Genomic DNA, 23,114 nt, shown 5'->3' with positions numbered 1-23,114 from the left:
CCTTCTCTCTCTCTCCACAGATGCTGTCAGACCTGCTGAGATTGTCCAGTGTTTTCTGTTTTTGTTTCGGATTCCAGCACCTGCAGTAATTTACTTTGATCTACAGTAATGCAAAGAGCCAGGGTAACGCTGTGGCGACCTCCGGAATCCCACCATGGCAGATGTTGAAACTTGATTTCAATATAAATGTAGGCTGTAATTCTCCGGCTGTTCGGATTCTCTGTTCCAGCCAGCAGCGCACCCCAATAAATTCTTGGTATTAGAGGATTTCAACCTTGCTTTCATTATTTCTGTGATGTCTTCAATTTGAGCCATCATTTGGTCCTGCCAAGCAGTCTATCGCTTTGTCGCTAATCTTCATGAGCTCTATCAGGTCATCCTTTAACCTCCAATCGTGTTTTAAAAATTGCCCTCACTTTATCGGTTGGATCTGTGACTGTAAAACCCCTCATTTGTGGGACTTTATCAGAAAAGCCCACATAGTTCATAACTAGTCACATAGTTAAATATGAGTGTGATCTGTTAGATGTTAGAGGATGGCACGGTGACACAATGGTTAGCACTGCTGCCTCACAATGGCCCCGGGTTCAATTTCAGCTTTGGGTGACTAAATTAGGTGGATTGGCCACGCTAAATTGTCCCTTAGTGTCCAGGAATGTGCAGGTTAGGTGGAGCTACGAGAATGGGGCAGGGGATGGGCCTAGGTAGGGTGCTCTTTCAGAGGGTTGGTGCTGACCCGATGGGACGAATAGCCTCCTTCTGCACTATAGGAATTCTATGATTCTATGTTTCAGTATGGCGGTCTATTTGTTCCATACTCCACTCCCAGCTCCACTTGGGGACGGGTTTAGCTCCGCTGTGTGGGCACCTGGTTCGTGATGCAGAGCGAGGCCAACAGTGCAGGTTCAATTCCCGTCCCAAGTGAGGCTATTCATGAAGGCCCCACCTTCTCAACCTTGCCCCTCGCCTGAGGTGTGGTGACCCTCAGGTTAAATCACCAGTCAACTCTCTCCCATCAAAGGGGAAAACAGCCGATGGTCATCTGGGGCTATGACCACTTAGCTTAAATACTCTACTCCTTTTTCATCTCACTGGTGTGAAGGAGGTAGTCTGGAAAATCTCATTCTTTCCCTCCACCTCTTTTTCTGCCAACTTTTCTGTTTCTTTGCAATGTCTCCATAGACATTATAAGCAACAATCTGTTACAGTGCACAACTATTAGATTTGTTTTGGGAAATAGCTAAAATCAGTTCCAAGATTTTTCAGTTTATTGTAACCTGTGTGACTGCATGCAGGATATTGCAATAATCAAATGTAAATCCATTCAAAGTGATTATTTGCTGGATTTCTGTTTGAATCGGTGAACACTGGATCCATTTTGGTCAGTAGTTGGCCTTGTTTTGGAATTCAGCTTCAGTTTAACAGAAGCACGAAGCTCGCTTCTCAATAGACTCCCACAGGAGCAAGTCATAGAGCAAGTGCCTCAGCTCCCAGAAAAATCATCTACAAAGCTGAACGGGCTCTTGGCACAGAGGCCTGTACTTCAAATCAACATGAAGATTCTTTGCAATGGGACAAGAGTCTACTTGCGGAAATGTTTAAAATAACCGATGCAAAAAAAACTAGTCAAGTGAGACAAACACTCCGCGTTGTAAACAAGTGCAAAGTTCGATTTTGACAATCCAAGCCAGAACATGCATTTACCAGAATTGGTACAGGATGGTCACCTCTGAACTATAGTTGATCGTATGAAAATACATTAAAATTCCCCTATCTGAACTTCCTAATCTCTCATGTGGCCGTTATGACAGGTCAAAAGTCATTTCATTACCACAGAGTTTAAAAAAATAATAAAGTTAATTTAGGTTAGCTCTCGATTGTGCAATGCCTTGATTTTAAAATTCTCATCCTTCTTCTTGCTCCGCCCCATCTACCTAATCTCCTCCAACCCCACAATTCTCCAGCTATCTCTTTTCCTCCAATTCTGGTCTCTTGCGCATCACAGGTTTTAATTACCCCACCTTGGAGTGGCCTTGCTTTCGCCTACTGAGGCTCTAAACTCTGCAATTCCCTTCATAAACTATTCCACCTTTCTCTCTTCTTTTTAAGACCTTCCTTAACACCTACCTCTCCGACTAATGTTTTGGTCACAGAACCGAATATTTCCTTATGTGACTCAGTGTCGAATTTTATTTTATAGATGTTTCTGTGGAAGCACAGTGAGACATTCCATTACATTAATTACATATATAAATACAAGTTGTTTGTATTGTAACATAGTCATATCGTATTTACAGCACAGAAAGAGGCCCTTTGGTCCATCGTATCTACGCCGGCCATCGAGTACCTATCTATTCTCATCCCATTTTCCAGCACTTGGCCGTAGCCTTGTTATCTATGGCTCAAGTGCACATCTAGTGCTCACTAGGCTAAATCGCTGGCTTTTAAAGCAGACCAAGCAGGCCAGCAGCACGGTTCGATTCCCGTATCAGCCTCCCCGGACAGGCGCCGGAATGTGGTGACTAGGTGCTTTTCACAGTAACTTCATTGAAGCCTACTCGTGACAATAAGCGATTTTCATTTCATTTCATAAATGCTTCCTAAATATTCTGAAGATTTCCTTCTCTACCACGCTTTCAGGCAGCAAGTTCCAGATTCTAACTTAACATCATCCAAAGTCAACGTCAAAATGTTTTATTAATATAACCATCAATATGGAGCTTCCTTTACAGTCACCTCTCTTGACGATATGTTTGGTGAGTGACTTTATCCAGTGTAATCCCGTTTATTGATAGCAACATTTGCCAGTGTCAGGCTTAGCTGTCAGTATGTCCTCTGTGTTTAGTGCATTGTTAACTTTCACATGGATGGATTAATGCTACCACTGTTGTTATAGATGAAGAGGAATTTGTCAATATTTTGGTAACTATAACCAATACAGGATTGTAAATAAAATCTCAGTCAGGCCAGCCTCTTTTTCCAGCGCGGAGCATTCCTGCTGGCAGTGGGATTCTCCGTTCCCGCAGCCAGCCAATGGGGTTTCCCATAGTGGCCACCCCACGCCGTCGGGAAACCCTGCGGGCGTGGGTTCACTGCCGGCGAATCGGATGATCCCGCTGAATCCCGCAGATAATGTTAAATGTTGACCTGTAACATATCGCTGGACTTTTCATTAACCCTTTGCTCTTTAGCTCATTTTCAACTTTTAGATTTTTCTATCGTACTAAATGATAAAACTGCCACTGGTGGCTCACAATGAAAATATTTTGCTGTATACCATAATATATTATTTTGGACACGTTCCAGGTATGAATGAGCGTAAAATCACAATTAATTTCATAGTCCTTGCAAAGAAAGACACAATTTCAAACAGGTACACTGGCAATCAATCGCTTCTTTAAATGCAGACAGATTTTAATAACTTAAGACTGCGTAAGCGTAAAGCACTAACAAGAAGTGCAAACATTATTGAACAATTCTTCATAAAATTCATTTTGCTCAAAACATAATATTCAGTGGTTATCATGTATTATCCCCCTACAAAAATAGCATTATCAGACGAGATTCATGATTATTCACAAACTATTTACAGTACACAAAACAAAAGCCACTTTAGGCAATATATATATTTCACAATGTTTTAGAATGCAGCATATCAGGCCCACAGCAGCAGTAATGGAACCAGAATGAATACGAGTGCTGGCTCATGCTCAGGCAGGGATGTGTCTCAGCTGTTACATAACACTCCACAGCATCACCAAACCAGCTGCCTTGGCAACAACTAAAAATAGGTCTCACTGAGACCACTGTCTCTCCTCAGTCTGGGTGCATCAGGCTCTCAACTGTGACTTTCAATTGTCTCACAGAATGCAGCGAGAGGGGTGGCAGAAAGAAACAGCATTCATGCAACCAGCAACTTTCATCTCTGAAAAAGGCCAGAAGAGTTAATACAGAAATCAGAGCAGGGCTTCAGGACTGAGAGGGGCAGTCGGCCATGGGCTGATTGAGGCAAGGCATTTTTCTCACTAAAATCAACACTTACTTAACTCAAAAAGGATGATATGATTTCAATGGTTCCTCCATCTCCCCTCTCCTCATTTCGTACTCCTGTTTTGTCAGCCATTGGTATAGGCACATAACAGAAAAATTGCATGTTATGTTTGTTTAAATAGACTTTTGGTTAGGCTGTCCTTGAAAAATACTTAATCAAAGCCGGCACCAACTCCAACTCACGCTCAAGCTAATTCTTGGGAGTTCGAGAAAAATGGGAATGGTGGTTTTCCCAGCACGTTTGGGTACAGTCATCAACACAAGTATTGGAGGGGACGGGAGGAGGTTAATCCATAAGCTGTTTGCCAGAGAATTACTCAGCACAATCACAGATTTATATCCCAGTTTGAAGAGTACTTCAGGAGGGCCTCATCTGACTTGGTCTTTGCCCACCTTCCAAACAAAGGAGGTTGCCAATTTATCAACACTCGAAATAGGGCTCTATGGGGGCATTTCACTTTGGAATTGGGTCCTCACTGCCTTCTATCTCTAGGACTCAATGTGAGAGAATAGCCTAATTCCATACTTTAGCTTGAGTGGGGAGGAAAGGTAGGGTGTGTGGCGCGCGGGGGGGGGGGGGGGGGGGGGGCAGCTGTTTTAGAATGTGTTGTTTGGTGACTGTAGCGGTTCTAGAGCTGGGCTCAAAACTCTCTCCGCTCTGAGGGATCCAGCTGGCTCTGACTCGGATGAATGGGGCCCGAGCTGTAGGCCTGAGCCCAGGGACGGGTTCTGGCGAAGTAGCCTGTCAGATGCCAGCACCGAGATGCCATGCAAGGCTGGAATGCCAGGGTAAAGGGCCGGGTACCAGCAATTTTCCAGGTTGGTCTTGTCCATGAGGGGCATGTAGGGAGTGGCTGTTGAGGGGGCAATGAAGTAGAAGGGCAGGCAGAAAGGGGGCTGCTGGCCAAGTGTGGGCATTGTGCCAATCCCCATCATCGAGCGAAGAGCAGAGTCACGGCCAGCCTCAGATTTGGTCATGTAACCGGCCGGGTCAATCTTGACCCTTTTGGCTGGCAGATCATCAGGCTCCTGTTTGATTTTATAAATCCGGCTCTTGTGGCTAGATCCACCTCCCGGGTTGAACTCCTTCTTCCCCTCGGATCTCTCCCCATCCCCGCCATATCCGCTGTCGGTGTCCGTGTCGCTCCCATTGTGCTCCGTCGCCTGTGTCCTCCGAATGACCGGGACGCAGTTGTCGCTGCCGTGGTTGTGCTCCACCAACTGGGCACCGGCCTGCCCCTCGCCCGAAGTCTGCGTTTCTCCGCCGGTTCGGAGCTGTGTGGCAGCTTGGTGCAAGTGGCCAATCAGCTGGGCACAGCGCTGCTCCCTTGGGGCCCAGCTTTCAAACCTGGTCAGGTGTTGCAGCACCTCACGGGCGCACGCTTGAAATCCAGAGTGGAAAGCATCCAGATCTGACTGCACGGGCCCTTTCACTGCACAGTCACCTCAAAAAACAAACGCAAAACAAACACCACCAGTCAAGGAATACAAACTGCACTGGACAGCAATTCACAACTTACACATCCCGACCCTCTCAAACTATTATTCTAACAGCTCGAGTGCAACATCAGTAAATAAGTAATCTGCTCAGGGTGCCTGGCCTACCCTCTCAGGTGGACATTAAAACATTCCACAATGGAGAGCAGAGCAGGAAAGGTCTCTCCAGTCTCCTGTCCAATATTTATCCCTCATTCCCAGCATGGACACAGATTTCCGGCCCATAGAATTCCTACAGTGCACAAAGAGGCCATTTGATCCGTCGGGTCTGCACCGTCCCTCTGAAAGAGCACCCTATCTAGGTCCACTCCCCGCCCTATCCCGTAACCCCAACCTACACATCCCTGGAAATGAAGGAGCAATTTAGCATGGCCAATCCATCTCACCTACACACCTTTGGATTGTGTGAGGTAATGGAGCACTCACTGGGAGGAAACCCATGCAGACACGGGGTAAACATGCAAACTCCACACAGACAGTCGCCCAAGGCCGGAATTGAACCCTGTCCCTGGTACTCTGAGGCAGCAGTGCCAACCACTGTGCCACCATGCCACCCCCATTATCACATGACTGTTGGAGTTTGCTGCACAAGAATTGGTTAATTCCCACCCACCCAAACATTACAACAGTGACTACATAGAGCCTTGCAGAACAGAAAGAGGCCCTTTGGCCCATTGTGTCTGTACTGGCCAACAAGCACCTATTCTAATCCCAGTTTCCAACTTGTATGCTATTGTATTTCAAGTGCTCATCTAAATGCTTCTTAAATGCTGTGAGGGTTCCTGCCTCAACCACCCATTCAGGCAGTGAGTTCCAGGCTCCCACCACCCTCTGGGTGGAAAGGTTTTTCTACCCTATCTATTTACATCCCCATAATTTTGTACACATCGGGCAAGTCCCCCTCAGCCTTTTCTGCCCCAAGGAAAACAATCCCAGGCCAATCAGCCTCTCTCCATACCCTCCCAAAGTACTCCCAGATGGGTATAAAATGCTTCATTGTAATCACCCAAAGTTAAGAAAGGCAGTATATAAATGCAATGTCTTCCTGAATAAATATCCTACAGCCACTTACCATTTTGCAAAGCCAGGATCTTCTGATGCTGTTGCTCCGTCAACATAGTTAAAGCCTTTAAATGTTTCAGCGTTAATTCCAGCACTACAGCCTTTTCCAGATGTCCCAACGTCTTGGGGAAGGGAGGGGGCAAAAAAAAAAATTATTTTTGGCAAATGACTCCTCCAATTATAATGAAAAAACAGTTACAGCTCCAATATCGCTTTCAATACAGTTTGCAATCTCAGTTAATATTTGAAGCAAGAACAAGAACAAAGAACAAAGAAAATTACAGCACAGGAACAGGCCCTTCAGCCCTCCCAGCCTGCGCCGATCCAGATCCTTTATCTAAACCTGTTGCCTATTTTCCAAGGTCTACTTCTCTCTGTTCCCCACCCGTTCATGTATCTGTCCAGATGCATCTTAAATGATGCTATCGTGCCCACCTCTACCACCTCCGCTGGCAAAGCATTCCAGGCACCCACCACCCTCTGCGTAAAAAACTTCCCACGCACATCTCCCTTAAACTTTTTCCCTCTCACCTTGAAATCGTTACCCCTTGTAACTGACACCCCACTCTTGGAAAAAGCTTGTTGCTATCCACCCTGTCCATACCTCTCATAATTTTGTAGACCTCAATCAGATCTCCCCTCAACCTCCGTCTTTCCAATGAAAACAATCCTAATCTACTCAACCTTTCTTCATAGCTAGCACCCTCTATACCAGGCAGCATCCTGGTGAACCTCCTCTGCACCCTCTCTAAAGCATCCACATCCTTCTGGTAATGTGGCGACCAGAACTGCACGCAGTATTTCAAATGTGGCCTAACCAAAGTCCGATACAACTGTAACATGACCTGCCGACTCTTGTACTCAATACCCCGTCCGATGAAGGCAAGCATGCTGTATGCCTTCTTGACCACTCTATCGACCTGCGTTGCCACCTTCAGGGTACAATGGACCTGAACTCCCAGATCTCTCTGTACATCAATTTTCCCCAGGACTCTTCCATTGACTGTATAGTCCGCTCTTGAGTTAGATCTTCCAAAATGCATCACCTCACATTTGCCTGGATTGAACTCCATCTGCCATTTCTCTGCCCAACTCTCCAATCTATCTATATTTTGCTGTATTCTCTGACAGTCCGCCTCGCTATCTGCAACTCAACCAATCTTAGTATCATCTGCAAACTTGCTCATCAGACCACTTATACCTTTGTCCAGAGTAGCACGGATCCCTGTGGAACACCACTAGTCACCTTTCTCCATTTTGAGACACTCCCTTCCACCACTACTCTCTGTCTCCAGTTGCCCAGCCAGTTCTTTATCCATCTAGCTAGTACACCCTGAACCCCACACGACTTCACTTTTTCCATAAACCTGCCATGGGAAACTTTATCAAATGCTTTACTGAAGTACATGTACATGACATCTACAGCCCTTCCCTCATCAATGAACTTTGTCACTTCATCAAAGAATTCTATTAGGTTTATAAGACATGACCTTCCCTGCACAAAACCATGCTGCCTATCACTGATAAGTCTATTTTCTTCCAAATGTGAATAGATCCTATCCCTCAGTATCTTCTCTAACATTTTGCCTACCACTGACGTCAAGCTCACAGGTCTATAATTCCCTGGATTATCCCTGCTACCCTTCTTAAACAATGGGACAACATTAGCAATTCTCCAGTCCTCCGGGACCTCACCCGTGCTCAAGGATGCTGCAAAGGTATCTGTTAAGGCCCCAGCTATTTCGTCCCTCACTTCCCTCAGAAACCTGGGATAGATCCCATCCGGTCCTGGGGACTTGTCCACCTTAATGCTTTTTAGAATACCCAAAACCTCCCCCTTCCTTATGCCGACATGACCTAGAGTATTTAAACATCCATCCCTAGCCTCAACATCCATCATGTCCCTCTCCTTGGTGAATACCAATGCAAAGTGCTCATTAAGAAGCTCACTCATTTCCTCTGACTCCACACATAAATTCCCTCTTTTGTCTTTGAGTGGGCCAATCCTTTCTCTAGTTACCCTCTTGCTCCTTACATATGAATAAAAGGCTTTGGGAGTTTCCTTAACCCTGTTAGCCAAAGATATTTCATGACCCCTTTTAGCCCTCTTTATTGCGCGTTTGAGATTTGTCCTACTTTCCCGATATTCCTCCAAAGCTTCATCAGTTTTGAGTCGCCTCGATCTTATGTATGCTTCCTTTTTCATCTTAGCTAGTCTCACAATTTCACCCGCCATCCATGGTTCCCTAATCTTGCCATTTCTATCTCTCATTTTCACAGGGACATGTCTGTCCTGCACTCTAATCAACCTTTCCTTAAAAGACTCCCCCATTTCAAATGTGGATTTACCCTTAAACAGCTGCTCCCAATCCACATTCCCGAGCACCTGTCGAATTTTGTTATAGTTGACCTTTCTTTTTTTAAATCTTTATTCTCCTCGGCACGTATGCATATTAAGCCCTGAGTTGCGCAGGCAGCAAGACAAATAGCAAACAAAAAAACAAAAATACTGGACAATCTCTCAGCATCTGTGGAGAGAGAAGGGAGCTAACGTTTCGAGACTGGATGACTCTTTGTCAAAGCTGGAAAGAACTGGAAATAGGGTCAGATTTATACTGTTGTGGGGGAGGGGTGTGTATCGTTGGCTGGATAGAGGGTCAGCGATAAGTAGAGATAGACAAAAATATTGAGGACAAGAAGACAAAATGGAATAGAAATGGTGGTGATCAAGTCTAAGAAGGGGGCTGATAGTGGCACATTGGGAGATCAGAATGGATCAATGGGAGATGAAGTAAGCAGTGTGTCAAAGGACAACTAGGAACAGAGAACAGATGACCCTAGTGGGGCAGGAGAGGGGGGACATGGTGAGGAATCGACAAAAAACAGATTGATGGAAGAAATGAAAATAAACTGATAGAAATAAAAATGGGGTGAGAAGGAGGAGAGAGTTCACAGTCTGAAGTTGTTAAATTCAATGTTAAGTCCGGAATGTGCCTAATCGGAAGATGGGATGTTGTTTGTCCAGTTTGCGCTGTGCTTCACTGGAACATTGCAGCAGGCCAAGGACGGACATGTTGGCGTGAGAGCAGGACGGTGAGTTGAAATGGCAGCGACAGGAAGGTCTGGGTCCCGCTTGCGGACGGATCGAAGATATTCCGCAAAGCAGTAACCCAGTCTGCGTTCAGTCTCTCCATTCAGTAGACAGCAGTGGCAGAAACCATGGCCACAGAGCACACAGGCTACAAAATGTTAATGTGGCTCTCTACGTTTCCGGACTAAGCTCAGGTATTCCCATCACTGGCAGCACGGTCGCACAGTGGTTAGCACAGTTGCTTCAGAGCTCCAGGGACCCAGGTTCCATTCCCGGCTGGGTCACTGTCCGTGCAGAGTCTGCACGTTCTCCCTGTGTGTGCGTGGGTTTCCTCCGGGTGTTCCGGTTTCCTCCCACAGTCCAAAGATGTGCAGGTTAGGTGGATTGGCCATGATAAATTGCCCTTAGTGTCCAAAAAGGTTAAGTGGGGGTTACAGGGATAGGGTAGAGACCTGGGCTTGAGTAGGGTGCTCTTTGCAAGTGCCGGTGCAGACTGGGGCCGAATGGCCTCCCTCTGCACTGTAAATTCTATGATCTATGATCACTGCATTAATAAAGGTTAGAGGTCAGTACCTTACCGTCAGTTTCAGATGCTCGGGCAGCAGATCCTTAAGCAGCGAAATGCATTCGTTAATTCTGTCACGTCGTTTCTTCTCTATCAGCCTGTGCGGTAGTTTATAGGCTTCCTAAATGTTTTTTAAAAACGTGAAGCAGGAAACACCGCAGAAAATGTCAATCCCAAGAAAGCCGATGAAGCAATGTCATTATTATACATTATACTCTGCATTTGAAGGTGGCCCGACCGCCTATCAGCATCATTTGAACATTCAAATATATTTTAACGTTACATGTGCAGTGCTAAATAATGCAGTGTTAGGAAGCAAAAGCGATTATAACTTTAGAGAGAGTCAAGTTTAATAGCCCCTTACCTTGCTGTCTTCTCCTTTCATTCCCCGCTTAGACTTGCACACGTACATCGAATGGTAATCTGCACTTTAATTTAACAAAAACACAGCGCGTTCAAATATTACTGTCAACCCGCAAACGGGATTGAGAATCGATCGGTGCGGACTGGAGGGAAAACATGTTTTGCGGAAAAAAAACTCACCCAATAAAGTCTGCGTTTTCTAATGACTTCCGTTCTGTTAAGCAAGCAGAGGCTTGCAAAAGAGGTACATCGTCCTGCATTGTGTATGTCTGAGGGCGGGGGGAGAGGATTGCAAAGTACAGTTAATGCCCCCCTCGCCAGAAGTGATTGACAACCCCTTGTGCACAGATAGAAGCCCCCGGGAAAGATGCACAGACACCTCTCTCTCTCTCTCTCCTGCTCTCTCTCTCTCTCTCTCCTGCTCCCTCTCTCTCTCTCTCTCCTGCTCCCTCTCTCTCTCTCCCCTGCTCCCTCTCTCTCTCCTGCTCCCTCTCTCCTGCTCCCCTACCTCTCTCTCTCCTGCTCCCTTTATCTCTCTCCTGTTCCCCTACCTCTCTCTCCTGCTCCCTTTATCTCTCTCCTGCTCCCTCTCTCTCTCCCCTGCTCCCTCTCTCTCCTGCTCCCACTCTCTCTCTCCTGCTCCCTCACTCTCTCTCTCCCGCTCCCCTACCTCTCTCTCTCTCCTGCTCCCTTTATCTCCCTCCTGCTCCCCTACCTCTCTCTCCTGTTCCCCTACCTCTCTCTTCTGCTCCCTCTCTCTCTCCCCTGCTCCCTCTCTCCTGCTCCCTCTCTCTCTCCCCTGCTCCCTCTCTCTCTCCTGCTCCCTCTCTCTCCTGCTCCCCTACCTCTCTCTCTCTCCTGCTCCCTTTATCTCTCTCCTGTTCCCCTGCCTCTCTCTTTCTCTCCTGCTCCCTTTATCTCTCTCCTGCTCCCTCTCTCTCCCCTGCTCCCTCTCTCTCCTGCTCCCTCCCTCTCTCTCTCTCCTGCGCCCTCTCTCTCTCCCCTGCTCCCTCACTCTCTCTCTCTCCTGCTCCCCTACCTCTCTCTCTCTCCTGCTCCCTTTATCTCCCTCCTGCTCCCCTACCTCTCTCTCCTGCTCCCTTTATCTCTCTCCTGCTCCCCTACCTCTCTCTCTCTCCTGCTCCCGCTCTCTCTCTCCTGCTCCCCTACCTCTCTCTCCTGCTCCCTTTATCTCTCTCCTGCTCCCCTACCTCTCTCTCTCCTACTCCACCTCTCTCCTGCTCCCCTACCTCTCTCTCTCCCCTGCTCCCTCTCTCTCCTGCTCCCTCTCTCTCTTGCTCCCTCTCTCTCTCCTGCTCCCTTTATCTCTCTCCTGCTCCCCTACCACTCTCTCCTACTCCCTCTCTCTCCTGCTCCCCTACCTCTCTCTCTCTCCTGCTCCCTTTATCTCTCTCCTGCTCCCCTACCACTCCTACTCCCTCTCTCCTGCTCCCCTACCTCTCTCTTTCTCCTGCTCTCTCTATCTCCTGCTTTCTCTCTCCATATCTCTCCCGCTCTACATTTATCTGTTCTCTATCTCATGCTCCCTCTATCTCTCTCCTTCTCCCCTATCTCTATCTCCTGCTCTCTCTATCTCCTGCTTTCTCTCTCCATCTTTCCCGCTCTACATTTATCTCCTGTTCTCTCTATCGCTCCCGCTCTCTCTCCAGCTGTTTCCCCCCTGCTGTCTCTCCTGCTCTCTATCTGTCTCCCCCTGCTGTCTCTCTTGCTCTCTATCTGTCTCCCCCTGCTGTCTCTCCTGCTCTCTATCTCCCCTGCTTTCTGTCTCCCCCCTGCTCTATGTCTCTATCTCTCCCCCTGCTCTCTATCTCTATGTCTCTCTGTCTCCCCCCCTGCTCTCTATCTCTCTGTCTCTCTGCCTCCCCCCCCCCCCCCCCCCTGCTCTCTATCTCTATGTCTCTATCCCTCTTTCCATTCACTCTGCGTCGCTGGCTCAGAGGGACCAGCAGTTTTTGTGACCAAAAGCGCAGGCGCAGCGGGCAGCCCGGAGCACATTCCCAAACTCACGGGCGGCACCCCCCCCCCCCCCCCCCCTCCCCGCAAACAACACCAAAACTAGGAGGTTGGAGCAAAACTGCGACTTTCCATTACATAACCCTGGCGGTGTGCACTTCCTCCACTCCCTGTGGGTCTACTGTGAATGCAGATCTGCTTTCCCAGAATCCCAGCTATCCTGACCCGGGATCCCAGCTCTGCTTTCCCGGGATCCCAGCTCTGCTTTCCCAGCTATCCTGACCCGGGATCCCAGTTCTGCTTTCCCAGAATCCCAGCTATCCTGACCCGGGATCCCAGATCTGCTTTCCCAGCTATCCTGACCCGGGATCCCAGCTCTGCTTTCCCAGAATACCAGCTATCCTGATCCGGGATCCCAGCTCTGCTTTCCCAGCTATCCTGACCCGGGATCCCAGTTCTGCTTTCCCAGAATCCCAGCTATCCTGACCCGGGATCCCAGCTCTGCTTTCCCGGGATCCCAGCTCTGCTTTCCCAGAATCCCAGCTATCCTGACCCGGGATCCCAGCTCTGCTTTCCCGGATCCCAGATCTGCTTTCCCAGAATCCCAGCTATCCTGACCCGGGATCCCTGACCCAGGATCCCAGCTCTGCTTTCCCAGAATCCCAGCTATCCTGACCCAGGATCCCAGCTCTGCTTTCCCGGATCCCAGCTCTGCTTTCCCAGAATCCCAGCTATCCTGACCCGGGATCCCAGCTCTGCTGACCCAGGATCCCAGCTCTGCTTTCCCAGAATCCCAGCTATCCTGACCCGGGATCCCAGCTCTGCTTTCCCAGCTATCCTGACCCGGGATCCCAGCTCTGCTTTCCCAGCTATCCTGACCGGGATCCCAGCTCTGCTTTCCCGGATCCCAGATCTGCTTTCCCAGAATCCCAGCTATCCTGACCCGGGATCCCAGCTCTGCTGACCCAGGATCCCAGCTCTGCTTTCCCAGAATCCCAGCTATCCTGACCCGGGATCCCAGCTCTGCTTTCCCAGCTATTCTGACTCGGGATCCCAGCTCTGCTTTCCCAGCTATCCTGACCCGGGATCCCAGCTCTCCTGACCCGGGATCCCAGCTCTGCTTTCCTGGGATCCCAGGTCTGCTTTCCCAGAATCCCAGCTATCCTGACCCGGGATCCCAGCTCTGCTTTCCCAGAATCCCAGCTATCCTGAACAGGGATCCCAGCTCTGCTTTCCCAGAATCCCAGCTATCCTGACCCAGATCCCAGCTCTGCTTTCCCAGCTATCCTGACCCGGGATCCCAGGTCTGCTTTCCCGGGATTCCAGCTATCCTGACTCGGAATCCCAGCTCTGCTTTCCCGGGATCCCAGGTCTGCTTTCCCAGAATCCTAGCTCTGCTGACCCGGGATCCCAGCTCTGCTTTCCCGGGATCCCAGCTCTCCTTTCCCAGCTATCCTGACCCGGGATCCCAGACCTGCTTTCCCAGAATCCCAGCTCTGCTGACCCAGGATCCCAGCTCTCCTTTCCCGGGATCCCAGCTCTGTTGACCCAGGATCCCAGATCTGCTTTCCCGGGATCCCAGCTCTGTTGACCCAGGATCCCAGATCTGCTTTCCCGGGATCCCAGCTCTGTTGACCCAGGATCACAGCTCTCCTTTCCCGGGATCCCAGCTCTGTTGACCCAGGATCCCAACTCTGCTTTCCCAGAATCCCAGCTCTGCTGACCCAAGATCCCAGCTCTCCTTTCCCAGGATCCCAGCTATCGCTCTCCTTTCCCGGGATCCCAGCTCAGTTGACCCAGGATCCCAGATCTGCTTTCCCGGGATCCCAGCTTTGTTGACCCAGGATCCCAGCTCTGCTCCCCCAGTATCCCAGCACTGCTTTCCCGGGATCCCAGCTATCCTGACCCAGGATCTCAGCTCTGCTTTCCCGGGATCCCAGCTCTGTTGACCCAGGATCCCAGCTCTGCTTTCCCAGAATCCCAGATCTGCTTTCCCAGGATCCCAGATCTGCTTTCCCAGAATCCCAGCTCTGCTGACCCAGGATCCCAGCTCTCCTTTCCCGGGATCCCAGCTCTGCTGACCCAGGAACCCAGCTCTGTTGACCCAGGATCCCAGATCTGCTTTCCCAGGATCCCAGCTCTGCTGACCCAGGATCCCAGCTCTCCTTTCCCGGGATCCCAGCTCTGTTGACCCAGGATCCCAGCTTTGTTGACCCAGTATCCCAGCTCTGCTCCCCCAGGATCGCTCTGGAGAAATCCTGGGGAAATCCTCTGGGGGCTTGCCTCGCAGTGAGAAAGTTTCCCTTGGTTTTTGCAAAAGTGCATTCCCAGTTTCCTCATCCCAGTGGGAAATGCCTTTCCGAATGAACACTGGCCCGTCTACAAAGCTACCAAAGCTTCATTTCAATCTCAAACGAACGTGTGGCAGGCATTGGCATGAATTCTAGCGAGAGTTACTGACGCGCCTGTCTGTTGTGAGTCTGCAGACAGTCTGGGATCAGTTTGTGCAGGCTGGGGTGGTGCTGGGAGACATGTTTGCAGAGTAAATAGCAGCGAGAGGAACACCTCCTTCAGCACCAAAACACAGGGCTCACAATGTGACGGACCAATTGCATGTTTATCTTCCCTCCCTCTCCTTGCTGCAAAGCACATATATTTTTTAAAAACTCCTTCACATCGTTGCTGCTTAATTCCTCATGACTGGAACACGCCCCCGCAGTGTCAGTTATACAGCGTTGCCAGGAGCTGTCTACATTTCAATAGGGTCAGCATGTGTTACATTTTGCCCCCACGCACATTGAAGTAGACATTGAACCAGACACAGGGACCATTTCGTTTCAGTGCTCCAAGCCGAGTGCCTCTGGAGCCCACCCTGTTCCCGATACCCCCACACGCTACATTTGTTGTTTTAACTCCGAACCTGTCCCAGAATCAATCTTTCAGTTATTTTATATAAAATGTGACGTCTGATTAAGCACCATTCCCCAATCTCACTCCAACTGCAATATACCGTAGGAGGGATGCAGTGCGGGTTATTTCTATATAAACATAAATTGTGATTGCAGTTTATTACAGTGTTGCCCTACTGTGTTTAAATGCCGATGGAGTGCTCCCTTTGAGGAGTAAAGCAGCGTTTGGGGAGGGGGTTGTGGGTGGGCTAATTTATGCATCATTTCTATAAATGTAGAATGACACAAAACGTTGAATTAGCTCCGGCTCCAGCCCGATCAGAAACACTTGCTGCTTCCAGCACTCAGTCATGTTGAGAGTTGCTGTGCAACAATTGTGGTTAAACTGCAGCCTCATCCATTCAGGAATACTTTGTCCTGTTGAGAATGGACGGCGGGTTATAGACATGTGTGACAGACACATATGGCCAAGAATAAGTAAACCTTTCCCGCACTGGAGTTGGCTGAGAAAAAACAGGATAAAATGAACGTCACTATAAAATGTTTAAGCATCAGCAGTCCCCGGGAATCTGGCAAATTAAAGTCAAAATATTCGTTTTCAACTTGTGATGAATATAGAATTTCAGATATATTGTATGATATGTGCTTCATAGGATCATAGGGCGCGATTCTCGGCTCCCCACGCTGGGTGGGAGAATTGCGGGAGGGCCGGGCGACTCATTTCACGACCCCCCCCCCCCCCCCCCCCCCCGGCGCCCCCCGCGATTCTCCCACCCCCCCCGGCTCGGAAGAATCGCCGCTCGCCGTTTTTCACGTCGACCGGTGATTCTCCGGCCCAGATGGGCCGAGCAGCCTGCCGTTCGCGACCGTTTCACGACGGCGGCAACCACACCTGGTCGCTGCCGTCGTGAACATGGGCGCCAAAGGCCCGTTTGTGGCTTGTGGGGGTCGGAGAGGGGAGTGAGCACCACGGCCGTGCTCGGGAGGAGACTGGCCTGCGATCGGTGCCCGCCAATTGTTGGGCCGGCGTCTCAACGGGATGCACTCTTTCCCCTCCGCCGCCCCGCAAGATTAAGCCACCACGTCTTGCGGGGCAGCGGAGGGGAAGACGGCCACCGCCGGTTTGAGCCGTCAACCATCGTGACGTCAGCCACGCATGCGTGGGTTGGAGCCGGCCAACCTGCACATGCGCGGCTGACGTCACATAGGCCCCACCGTCACGTCATCCCGTAAGCGTCAAGGCCCGGCCGCCGAGAATAACGGAGCACCGCTCCTAGCCCCCCGGGTGGGGGTAAATACGGTGAGAGGAGCGGCCTCCGAGGCCGTCGTGAAACTCAGCCGAGTTCACGACGGCCTTCCCGACTTTTCCCGGGAGCAGAGAATTCCGCCCATAGAATCCCTACAATCTAAAACAGTGTTTTTCAAAGTTTTTTTCCAGGGACCCATTTTTACCAACCGGCCAACCTTCGGGACCCAACCCGGCCGACCTTCGGGACCCAACCCGGCCGACCTTTGCGACCCACGCCAGCCGACCTGCGCGACCCACCATTTTCTCTTACCTTGTTTGCTGCTGGCAAAAATGGAGGAAATGGTTTTGGATCCCTTTGGCCCTCGTACACGCTCCTCCAATGGAACCTGTTGGATGAAGGTGAAGCCTTCCAGTGTCGGGAGTATGGAGTCTCCATCTGTCCAAAGTTCAGAATTTTTTCCTGTAAAATGTTATCAAATAAACCCCCCCGAACTTATAAAAAAAACGAAACGAGTAGAATAAATGAAAAAAATGAATAAAACCCCCCGAAATTGTAAAAAAAAATTAAATGAATGAAAAAAATGAATAAACCCCCCCTGAACTTGTAACAAAAATAAAATGAATAAAATAAATGAAAAAAATAAAAATTAAATGAATGAAATAAATGAATAGATGAATAAAAAGCACTACAGAAGTAGTAAAACAAAAAGCTGCAACTATTTAAAAAAATAGTGGCCGCATTGCGCATGTGTGCCGGATTATTGGCGCACATGCATGCTGAATATCGTGCGGCATGCGAAATGCGGCCAATTTTGTTTAACATGTTCGCGCAATGTGCATGCGCGCGCGATCATTGTACGCGGATGCGCAATGCGGCCATTTTAAAAAAAAACATGTTTGCGGCCGTTTGCAGCCGGCGTTATGAAAAGCCGGCTGCTGCGCGGGGATTTGCGCGCTCGGGAGCGTCGCGGACCAGGGTCACGCCTACGACTTTGAAGAACACTGGTCTAGAAGGACAGTTGGCCCATCAAGTCTGCACCGACCCTCTGAAAGAGCAGGCCAGCCCCCCCCCCCCCCCCCCCCCACCGCTCTATCCCCATAACCTACCTCCACATTAGGGGATAATTTAGCATGGACAATGTGCTTAGCACTGTTGCTTCACAGCACCAGGGTCACAGGTTCGATTCCCAGCTTGGATCACTGTCTGTGCGGAGCCTGCACGTTCTCCCCCTGTCTGCTCCGGTTTCTTCCGTGTGCTCCGGTTTCCTCCAACAAGTCCCGAAATACGTGCTGTTAGATAATTTGGACATTCTGAATTCTCCCCCTGTCTACCCGAACAGGCAGCAGAATGTGGCACCTAGGGGCTTTTCATATTAATTTAATTGCAGTGTTAATGTAAGTCTACTTGTGACAATAAAGATTATTATTATTATTATTATTAACCTGCACAGTCTTTGGGCTGTGGGAGTAGATAAGTAGAGACTTGTTTAGCTTTACTAAGATGATGTAGTTAATCGGAGGAGCCAAGGGCTGAAGCAGTCAGATGTAGAGTTTTGGAGTTCAGTTTTGATCTGTCTGTGAACAAGCTATCAGTTTCTCTGAAAGAAGTTCAGTTAAAAACAATTTGCCTGTGAACAGACCAGCCGTTTCTGAAAAGGCTGGCACGTTAAACAATAGTTTGACACAGGCAAGAATCTGCAAGCTGGTTCCTGAAGGATCTCTTTCTCAAAGCAGTTTAGCCAAGACATCTCTTTACAGCAAGTATTCCTGGGTTGGCTAACTATTTAAAAGTGGATTTTGACCTGGGATGGATTTTGCTTAAGTGGAGATAAAAGACAGAAGTTATGATTTTGTGTTTAATTGCCGTTGCTAAACATTGTTTAACTGGTAATTGAAAACTATTTTCTTTATGAAGTTAAAGTTAGTAATACTGTGTGAGTAATAAAATTTGATTTAATATACCATATCCTATTTCTTTGTGAACTTATTCCTGGAGTGAGGTAGCCTTTCCTCACAGTCTTACAAATTAAATTAAATATTGGGGTTTCTGTCTGGTACCCTTGCAACTCTTGGGGTTTGGTCTGGGATTGTAATAACCTAAACAGAGAGGCTGGTTAAGCTGGGGTTGTTCTCCTTAAACCAGAGAAGGCTGAGGGGTGATCTAATCGAGGTGTACAAAATTATGAGAGATAGGGTAGATAGGAAGAAACCTTTCCCCTTAGTAGAGGGGTCAATAACCAGGGGGTATAGATTAATGGTAAAGAGCAGGAGATTTTAGAGGGGATTTAAGGAAAATCTTTTCACCCAGAGGGTGGTGGGAATCTGGAATTCACTGCCTGAATGGGTGGTAGAGGCGGGAACCCTCACAGCATTTAAATGAGCACGTGAAATGCCACAATATTCAAGGCTACGGGCCAAGTGCTAGAAAATGGGATTAAGATAGGTGCTTGATGGCTGACACAGACACGATGGGCCAAAGGGCCTCTTTCTGTGCTGTAAAAACTCTATGACTCTAACTCTGAATAAAGCTTCAAACATAGGCAGAATTCCCAAAACTGCAAGCTAGTGAATTTGCATTGTAGTTTGCCCTTAGCATCTTCTACGGTGTTTCCTTCGTAAATACCTTAATGTGCATGGCATGTAAAATAATGTAATCAGTTACAGAGAAAACCATTTCAAGATAAATCAATGGTGGGATTTAATGTCTGCTGCCGCCAGTTATCGTATGAATGATTTGGATGAAGGGATAGAGAGTTGTCTATCCAAGTTTGCAGATAACTCTAAGTTGGGAGACACATGTTGGGATGTTACAAAGAGCCATGGACACACTAAACAAACGGACAAAACTATGGCAGATGGAGTTCAATTTTGGGGGAATGCAAGTTCATCCATCTTGGATCCCAGCAAGATAAATTGGGATATTTTCTTCATGGTGAAAGAGAAGTGAAGGGGCTCCTGTTATGTGGCACCTCGGTTTTGTTTCTAAATATTACCCGTATCATGTAACCAATTATTTAACAATGTTTTAACAGCCCCATCACTGTTTGTTTTTCTCTATTTAGATTACATCGGGAGATACGAACGAGAAGCAGGAGTAGGCATTTCAGCCTGTCGAGCCGTTCCGCCATTCAATACCAACATGGCTGATATCCTCTCAGCCTCTACTTCACTTTCCTGCCCGTTCTCCAGAACCCTTCAACTGTTACTCATTGAAAACCTGGCTATCCCCTCCTTAAATATACTCAATGTCCTGGAATCCACCACACTCTGGGGTCGTGAATTCAACAGACATAGTGCACTTTTCCATGCTGTATTCTGATTAATAAGGAAAGTGTCAGTGAAATTCAACAATAGTTCCTGCTCTCACATTCAAGGGCAGTAAAACTAAAGTCGGCAATGTGGTGAATGTGATTCACACCGGATTGTAATCTGTATATACATGTGTCTGTATTGTAAGTGCAGTTGCACTACCTGTCCTCCAGGGGGAGTAGCTCTGGGAATGCTCGAGTTGTATGGGGCTTCTCCCTTGGCTCTGCCCAGGACTCCTCCCCCGGAAGCTGCTGTATAAAAGGTCAGTGCCACATGGTCAGCCGGCCAGTTCACCGAAAGTTCAATGGCTAATAGGCTGGCTCTGTTGTGAGTATATTAAAACCGCTATTCTAATCCTACAAGCACGTGTCCGTAGAATTGTTGGTTCCAACAGGCGTAAGCCTACAACCCGGCCCCCAGACGCTACAAGAGGCTAATCCTCACAGGTCAGTTATTGTATAACCTCGACCAGGTACAAGGCTGCCTTTTTTGAGATGTTTGTATGGGCTATTTTCTTAAACATTGGAAAAAGATGGTCTGTTTACTGACAACAGCCCGCTAACATTGTGTGTCGGGGGAATGAGGAGGATGGGTTGTTACATTTGATGATGGCCAGACTAAAGTCGCCTGCTGTTTAACTCTGGTCTGCCTACAGGGCTCACAGCTGACTGAACCCAATCCAGACTTTATTGTGTCATAAGGATTCATTCTGACTTCACCAAATAACATTTTGGAGATTACTTTAACATGGGATATTTTTCTTGTGCAGTTTCTACATATTAATGTTTCCATCATTATCGGTTTAACATCAATTGCTTATTAATGGAGGTTTTTGTTTACAGAGTGTGTCTTTGTTATAAAAGCAAATTACTGCGGATGCTGGAACCTGAAACGAAAGAGAAAATGCTGGAAAATCTCAGCAGGTCTGGCAGCATCTGTAGGGAGAGAAAAGAGCTAACGTTTCGAGTCTGATGACGCTTTGACAAAGTGTCATTGGGTTCGAAACATTAGCTCTGTTCTGTCTCGGGCAGCACGGTGGCGCAGTGGGTTGGCACTGCTGCCTCACGGCGCCGAGGTCCCAGGTTCGATCCCGGCTCTGGGTCACTGTCCGTGTGGAGTTTGCACATTCTCCCCGTGTTTGCGTGGGTTTCGCCCCCACAACCCAAAGATGTGCAGGATAGGTGGATTGAAGAGGCTAAATTGCCCCTTAATTGGAAAAAATTAATTGGGTACACTAAATTTAAAAAAAAAGCTCTGTTCTGTCTCTATAGATGCTGCCAGACCTGCTGAGATTTTCCAGCCTGTTCCCTTTCGTGTCTTTGTTATATCTCTTCTTTAGCAGGTCAGAGTTCAAGCAGAAAGATGCAAGCATGATTAACTTCTCAGCAGAGAAAGTAGATGGAAGAGTAATTGTATGGCTCCCATTTGTGTTCAGTTCCTACAGCAAGTTAGTGATTTGGGTACCTCAAGGCTGAACATAGGTGAGCATATAAAAAGGAAATATTAGGTTTTCAGAGTATAACGCCTTCTTCAGACCCTCTGGGCATGCCCCCGCCTTATTTAGTCATCAATAATTTACATCTATGTAGCACCCGCATCATAGAAAATGTCCAAAGGTGCTTCATAGAAGTTTGATGGGGTACAGTATGTGTGAGGGTGGGGGTTTGATGGGGTACAGTATGTGTGAGGGTGGGGGTTTGATGGGGTACAGTATGTGTGAGGGTGGGGGTTTGATGGGGTACAGTATGTGTGAGGGTGGGGGTTTGATGGGGTACAGTATGTGTGAAGGTGGGGGGGTTTGATGGGGTACAGTATGTGTGAGGGTGGCGCGAAACGGGCGGGGGCATTAACAATTTTGGCTCCCACAGGGGGCCAGCACGGCACTGGAGCGGTTCACGCCGCTCCAACCTCACTTCCTGGTGCGCACTGGGGGCGGCGCCAACCCGCACATGTGCAGTGGCTTTACAGATGCGCCGGCCCTGACGCAATATCGCGCGGGGGTTCTGGGGCCGGATGTGCAACAAAGTAGGCCCGGGGGGGAGAGGCTGGCCCACCAATTGGTGGGCCCCGATCGCGGGTCGGATCCCATCGGATGCCCTCCCCCCCCCCCCCCCCCCATCCATGCTTGTATTCCAAGAAATGTGACAGTCTTAGGAATGTTTCGGAGAAAAGGGCATTCTGATCAAATCAGTAATGGCGGCAGGCTCCAAGTTTCCAAGATAGTGATGGAGGAGCACAGTGCGTTTCAATGGTCATTTTACAACAACAAAAAAACTGCAGGTTCAGAAATTTGGTGTGAGAGAATTAATCCCTGGTAGCTGTGGTGAATGTACATTGCTTAATTCACACTATATAGCATTGTGTCCTTGTGGGCTCTGTCTGTGAGCCGATGCGCGGCTCTGCCCACAGGGGGAGATGAGGAGCTTGTACAGGGCTCCACCCGTGGCTCCGCCCATGGCTCCGCCAATGGCCCCTCCCACTACCGGAAGTATAAAGTGCTGCAGCCTTGTGAGTCTGCCCTCAGTTCTTCTGGTCGCAGGCAAGCTCAGTTGTAAGTCTATTAAAGCCACAGTTTACTTCCTCTCGTGTCTCGAGTGAATTGATGGTCACATCAGTAGCCTTGATAATGGATATTTTTGGATTGATTCTTCCGCAATCCTGTTATTCTTTATCTTTATAATCTGTAAATTGTAAAAAAATGTTTTCATTAATTTTAGCCTGCAAAACCTTTAGTCTGATTCGATAGTTCATGTTATATATCTGTTGAAAACTTAGGAGAAGCCTTAAAGGTTAGAGACAACGACAGTTGAACTAATTGCTATCTCTACTGTCTATAGGGCAGTTTATGATACCAACAGACATTGCACAAAGGAAAGATTTGAAACTGTTGGGACATAGAGAGGCAGACAGAAAGAGGCAGAATCGGAGAAACAATAGTACTTTCAAATCCAAAATTCGAGCACTTTCGTTAATACATTTGACTTTTAACAGCCTTTCTGGAGACTTCATGATGTGTTTCTTTATAATGAGATATTGGTGACAGAA

General features: G+C 48.2%; 1 protein-coding gene across 2 annotated transcripts; it reads right to left on the bottom strand.

The window, feature by feature from the left end:
- Window positions 1-4,625: 4,625 nt before the first annotated feature.
- On the bottom strand, window positions 4,626-11,098 carry bhlhe41 (basic helix-loop-helix family, member e41). Of its 2 annotated transcripts, none has more exons than XM_038810985.1 (5): window positions 10,809-11,098; window positions 10,630-10,688; window positions 10,279-10,386; window positions 6,620-6,731; window positions 4,626-5,495 (listed from the first exon to the last, which is right to left on the bottom strand). In XM_038810985.1, exons 2-5 carry the CDS (start codon window positions 10,675-10,677, stop codon window positions 4,648-4,650), a joined length of 1,116 nt encoding a protein of 371 aa, XP_038666913.1. In that variant the 5' UTR covers window positions 10,678-10,688; window positions 10,809-11,098; the 3' UTR covers window positions 4,626-4,647. The 2 variants fall into 2 exon arrangements, with proteins under 2 accessions (XP_038666913.1, XP_038666912.1); XM_038810984.1 differs by having other exon boundaries at window positions 10,630-10,693; window positions 10,809-11,097.
- Window positions 11,099-23,114: the final 12,016 nt, after the last annotated feature.

Source organism: Scyliorhinus canicula, chromosome 11 (genome assembly GCF_902713615.1).
Source record: "Scyliorhinus canicula chromosome 11, sScyCan1.1, whole genome shotgun sequence".
NCBI lineage: Eukaryota > Metazoa > Chordata > Chondrichthyes > Carcharhiniformes > Scyliorhinidae > Scyliorhinus > Scyliorhinus canicula.
Note: the sequence above shows the minus strand (reverse complement) of the source record. Positions and strands in the feature narration are given on the sequence as shown.